Source organism: Hibiscus syriacus, unplaced genomic scaffold, assembly GCF_006381635.1.
Source record: "Hibiscus syriacus cultivar Baekdansim isolate YM2019G1 unplaced genomic scaffold, ASM638163v2 tig00110814_pilon, whole genome shotgun sequence".
Lineage (NCBI taxonomy): Eukaryota > Viridiplantae > Streptophyta > Magnoliopsida > Malvales > Malvaceae > Hibiscus > Hibiscus syriacus.
Genome location: NW_024062872.1, coordinates 1,011,703 through 1,017,536, shown reverse-complemented (window position 1 = coordinate 1,017,536; position 5,834 = coordinate 1,011,703). Strand labels below are relative to the sequence as shown.

Here is a 5,834-nt window from a genome sequence, read left to right as displayed (position 1 = left end):
AATAACATCGTTTTAGGTTTTTTTGGGCACCAAACTACGTTGTTTTTGTACAACAGCCATGTCATCGACCATTAATCATGTCACAATATTGTTAGTGATTTAATGACATAATTGAAGCGGGAATCAAAATTTAATGTTATAATTTGACAAAATTAGATACTCGGTTATATAAACAAGTTAGAACTCAAAGTTCAATGATAGCTGGAGTAGTTTTCCCCTTTAAAAAATCAAATAGTAGAACTAGCATGACAAGTCTGCAACAAGTTGCTAATAATTATTTAAGAGGATTAAGTTCAAAGGAAACAAGAACACATAAAACATCGAGCGGTATTGAACACGGATGCAATACAAAACAATAATACATGAATTGCCGAATTAGAAAATTTGTCCAAATTTAAAGAATAAATTACACCTGCTTTTTGATTGTTACATATGAAAACAATATGATGTTTGACTGACTTCATGAACAGCCAAAAATGGTACCCTCAACATGGTAATCCCGTTTTATTATCCATGTTCTCTCTTGGTTTTATTTCTTTTAAACCCTAAGAATGAAATTAACAATTTCAAAACTTCTAGATAAAGTCGGGCTGCCCTGTTGAAGTCAAGCATCGATGCCACATACGGCTGTTCGGATCTACTTCTCGAGGATGAGAAATCACCTCCGGAATGGGAAAGTATACATAATGAGTGTTGCATATACCAACTGTAATGCCGCTATATCCAGCAAATGCACCATGAACCTGTAAATAGTAAATACATGCATGCATCCCATTTCAGGAGATCAGTTCTATATGTATGTCATATAACCCTACATCGAGCCAAAATTAAATTGTAAGGGTTAAAAGTAATGGATACTTACAGCATTTTGTCCTAGCACAGTGCATAGAATTCGATCTGATGCATTTGCACGGCATGCACGAATCATGTATGTTGGATCAATATACTTCACATCAGCAGGGATGCCGATTTCCTTAAAACATTTCTTTGTCTGGTAGGAAGATAGTGAAATAACATTTAGTACCCCTATAAATGTTTGTTTCATCAAATGCAAAGAAAAATAAACATATCATTCAATGGAAGAACATAGAAAGCGATTTGCTTCGCCGTCTCTTAGAAACGTAATTTAGAAAGGTTTCAAATGTCTTTAAATTGCCGCACTAGAGAAGATTCCCACTCTCCCTTAAGTTACTTGGGAGGAAATATTCAAATAACTGGACAACGTGATGAGCATTAAAAAAAACACGTAAGAAATAGTTGAAACTATGACGAAAATGAAATACCTCTTGTTGGATATACACACCAATATCTCCAAGTACAATGTTTCCAGAAGCATCGGTAGCATTAGTTTTTTTAACGAGATTCTGCACCAAAAAGCAGCACCTCAGAAATGCTCAGCTCACATATTTTCATGTGTATCATATTATCAAATTTGAAAATCTCTAAGAATTGACACTTCGTCTTCAAACAGGGACAACACAGTAAACAATTTCTCAAACAAATATAAAGAGATATCCTGGTACCTTAACCCTGTTTTTGAAAATACTTATTTTACAAAGGGAAATAAAGTTTCAACCTATTGGTTCTTTTACCCTTCAACTAATTACTTATGAATTTCATCAGACTCAACATTTACACTGACAAAACATGATAAAATTGAGAAAACAAAAAAAAAATAGAAGGAACGTCTTTGCAAAGCTGCCAACTGAATGTAGACCAATTCTCTCTGCAGTAAAGCAAGTGAATTTCACATAATTTATAATTCCCATAATTTATAATTCCCATAAGAGAAGTTACAGATGTTGACAAAGATACAAAACTTACTAATAGAATTGAAAAGAAACCATAGAATAGACAACAGATTAAAGAAAGAAACATGAAAGCAATAATAAAACAAACCAGCCCCCAACCACACACACACTTATATATAGTCACCTGTCCAGCTCCTTCCGCCACACAGACCACAGCTGATCCCTTTGTCTCTATGAGGTATTTCAGATGCCTTAATACACCATGAGGCCCATGCAAATTGAAAGGTACCTGTCCAGCATTAGTAGCATGCATTTAAAGACTGTGAAGAGCATAGTTGATCATAATTTATTGTCAATAATCAGCAAAATACCTCTGGAATCAAACATATGTCAACTTGTCCACTAGCTAAGGATGATTGCATGGCTATGAAACCACTGCTACGACCCATCAATTTCACGATACCAATTCCATGGTAAGCACTATGTGCCTGGTAATTGATTAAAGAAGTAAAAAGAGTAGTTAGAGACAGGTAGGAATTTTTTGAAAATATATTTAAGTAGATAAGTATCATACGATGCATGAATTCGAAAGTCGAATACTTTTTTTTAATATCAACACCAATAATCAAAGCTGATATACCTCAATGTATGCAGAGTTGATTGCCCGTTGTGCTTCTTCAACAGCAGTATCAAAACCAAAGGTTTTATCCATCAGCAGAATGTCATTGTCAATAGTTTTTGGCACACCAACTACAGCCACATTTAATTTTCTTTTGCGGCACTGAAAACAAGTGTACACACATATAGATTTAGAAAAACACAATGCCAGCCCCTATTTGTGACAGAAAATTTTCACAACTCTTAGAGATTCTTAATCACAGACCCTCCTAATCGATATATTAGATATAACTTTGAAATGAAAAACATAGCTTAGAAAAACCAAAAATGGAAAATAAATCTGAATCTTTCAGTTACCCAAGACCAATGCCTTTATGAAGCTAAATCAAATGACTCAACAAAATTTATAAACACAGCTTAGACTTCAAGGGATTAAAAGAAAACGTCTTAGTTTTTGTGAGTTCTATTTTCCAACTTAAGATAATAATAAAAATAAAGGAAATACCATGTTCAAGATTAATGGATAGTGCTAAATATGAAGACAATATAATAGATATATGATATGAACCTCATTGTGAATAGCATTGGCCCCAGCATGGGTGCCGTTTCCACCCAGCACAAAAAGCATGTTGATTCCTCTTTCCTGACATCAATTTTGGAAGTATATCAGAACATCACTACATACTTGGCCTCATGAGTCTTGGCTATTTTGATTCAAAATTTACAATTCCTTCAAGAAGATTTGAGTTAATCAGACAGTAGTGGAAGATTTTTTAGTACCTCCATACTAGTGACTATATCACTGACAGAGGGCCCTCCACGTGAAACTCCTAACAAGCTTCCACCTGAAAGGTGTATATTTTGGACTACTTTCCGCGATAGCTGAAAATCGATCCAAATTAATAATAGAAAATCTTGGATGGAGCATAGATATTTTCTAACAAGTCATTGTTAGGAAAGAAACACAACTTACCGGCATTTCAGCCAAACCTTTGTCAGAGAATCCACGATAACCAAAAGGAATCCCCACTATGTTTTTTACACCATATATTTCCAGTGTGATGGCAATCTGCACAAATTCATTAATTTAAGCAGTATTGATCAATAAACACCAAAGCATTCAGATTTCAGACTAAACAAGAAACTTCAATTTAAAGAATATATATTTATGGTGCTAAGATTCAGTCATAATTACTTCATCATACTTCAACAGTTTACACTATGACAAAAGTGAGACTTTAACAACCAAACTTCAATTAATTCACTGTAAATACCTTTCTTTCATAAAGCAAAACCATAAATTCATGAAGTTTTTTTGCAAAAGCATCCAAAGTAGAAGAAAAACTTCGGTACATGGTCTGAGATTTATTTACCAAGTGAAAAATAAGAGATATATTCCATGTCCTCAATCTGAGTCAGTAGGTACTGAAAATGAACTTTTAACATGAAATACAAATTAAAAATCAGTTAACAATTATTTAACTGCAACAATGAAAGCACTGAGCCAAATCAAAAAGCATAGCATAGATGTTGTACGGAATTATAACCGGCCAGCAGCATATTGAAATTTAAATATTTGTGCTGACCTGTCTAATGACATCATTAAGACCAGGGCAAAGCCCGCCACAAGTAACAATTGCAGCCTTCACTTCTTCTGGTTTGAAAAAAATTTTCTCTCGTGGCCCAGCACGATGAACCCTAACATGATATGTCATGATGTTGCATATAATATCAATAGCAGCCAAATAAACTTTACATTAAACAAAAGCAGTGATAAGGAAAATATACAAGAGTTGGATATTAACATATGTGATGCCAATGGATATATACGTTACCAATCCTACTAAAAGAGAAGAAGAGTTGGAAAACAATATTAAAAATACTATAACAATACTTCAGTACATATTATTTAGAATAACATAGCTTGTAACGAAAGATGTGATGCACAAGTTCACAAAACCCTATTAATAAGTCGGGAGTTATACTTACCATTGTTCAACCCAAGTACAGTTAGGATCAATGCATTCTGCACCAGCAGATGAGGGAGAAGAGTAATGTATGACCTGAAATATTTAAAAGATCAAATTTTTTTTACCAATATAGTCTAAACGAGGATGATTAACTAAAATCATTGCAAGATTATTTCTGTCAAGCATTGTCTTGATTTAAAATATGAATATAACGACAGAGATGGGCAAACTATAGTTTACTTCTAAAAGGTGCAAGCCTGGATTTCTTTCCTAAAATTACTTATGCCATTTCAGGTAATTTTGAATTCTCATTTTAAATACATACTCTATAGATGAAACTTTCCAATTTTGAAGATGATCTCAAATCTCTATAAGCATGTAAAATTTCAATTCTCCATATCACAATTCGGCAACTTGTATATACTGTGGAAACAAAATCAAAATAGTGAAATTCAAATATATATGTATATGCTTACCTTAAGAAGCACTCTGTCATTATTATTAATGTAACCATGCCACTCCTCATCAGACGGATAACCTTCCGCAAATTCCTCATTAATCGGAGTTCTGTAGGCAAACAAAAGAACATACATCGATTTTTTTTTTAATTGCTAAGTTCAAAATAATTGATAAAATATTTAAAATATAAAATATGAAGGCGATCAGATATATAAAAGTAAAAGCACAAAATTGTAAAATTTTCAAGCAATTTGATAAAAAGAGGGAAAGGAACTGTGTTTGAACCTCATTCTGAGACAAAAAGTGGAAGGAAAAGAGAGAGCATCGGGGAAAATATCGGTGATGTGAGGAATATTAAAGCGCCTTTCGAAATCTTGCTGATACTTTGACTTCCAGTCAGGATCACTAAAATCGATGCTATTTTCGGAATTTTGTTGACTACAATGAAGCTTGGGGAAAACTCTACTCCTTCCCTGCGATCTCAGTGTGGCGAGATTCAAGGGAGTAAATCCATGGCGGTAACCGAGGAGACGACGATAGACGCTGTCGTTCGGAGGGAGGTTGAGCTTTGGAGAAGCGGAACCGGTGAAGGCATAGGAAAGAGTTTCCATGAAAGGAGAAGTTGAAGTTTGTTTTCCCCCCTTTAGTTTTGGTGGTTGCAGAGAATGATCAAAGCTTTTTCGGATACCGGTGGTAAAACCAACAAAAGAGAAGAAATCAAAGCTTCTTTTTTCGTCTGTTTTTGGAAAAGCGATGTATTGGAGGGAGGAAAAATAAAGGCAGACAATTCGAGATCGGCTGCCGGTTTTGGCCCTACAAACTAAAAACTACAAAATTTTGGCTTATAAAACCGAGGACGACTCTTCAAACTGCCTCGACTTCAACGGCGTTGGGACTTCTTTCACCAATTTCACTACAAATGTTTTTACTTTTTATGATATTTTTACCTAATAATTGTATGATATATTTAAGAGAAAATAACTTCATTGATCGAAAATATCTTATAATATATTATTTTAATTAATTTTTTTTGGAT

The 5,834-nt window shown here is 34.0% G+C and overlaps 1 protein-coding gene across 1 annotated transcript; it reads right to left on the bottom strand.

The window, feature by feature from the left end:
- Nucleotides 1-387: 387 nt before the first annotated feature.
- Nucleotides 388-5,596, bottom strand: LOC120141850 (ATP-dependent 6-phosphofructokinase 5, chloroplastic-like). Its single transcript, XM_039156623.1, has 13 exons — nucleotides 5,084-5,596; nucleotides 4,816-4,906; nucleotides 4,359-4,432; nucleotides 3,956-4,067; nucleotides 3,343-3,438; nucleotides 3,150-3,251; nucleotides 2,938-3,012; nucleotides 2,392-2,532; nucleotides 2,123-2,239; nucleotides 1,936-2,040; nucleotides 1,284-1,364; nucleotides 863-991; nucleotides 388-743 (listed from the first exon to the last, which is right to left on the bottom strand). Exons 1-13 carry the CDS (start codon nucleotides 5,407-5,409, stop codon nucleotides 576-578), a joined length of 1,617 nt encoding a protein of 538 aa, XP_039012554.1. The 5' UTR covers nucleotides 5,410-5,596; the 3' UTR covers nucleotides 388-575.
- Nucleotides 5,597-5,834: the final 238 nt, after the last annotated feature.

Bases quoted from the DNA above. Each gene is read 5' to 3' on its own strand.
- LOC120141850 (XM_039156623.1), bottom strand. From the start codon at position 5,409: ATGGAAACTCTTTCCTATGCCTTCACCGGTTCCGCTTCTCCAAAGCTC. The intron at 4,433-4,815 runs GTAAGCATATAC...TAAATATTTCAG, and splicing joins ATGACAGAGTGCTTCTTAAG to GTCATACATTACTCTTCTCC. The intron at 2,533-2,937 runs GTTCATATCATA...ACTTGTTTTCAG, and splicing joins CCAATGCTATTCACAATGAG to TGCCGCAAAAGAAAATTAAA.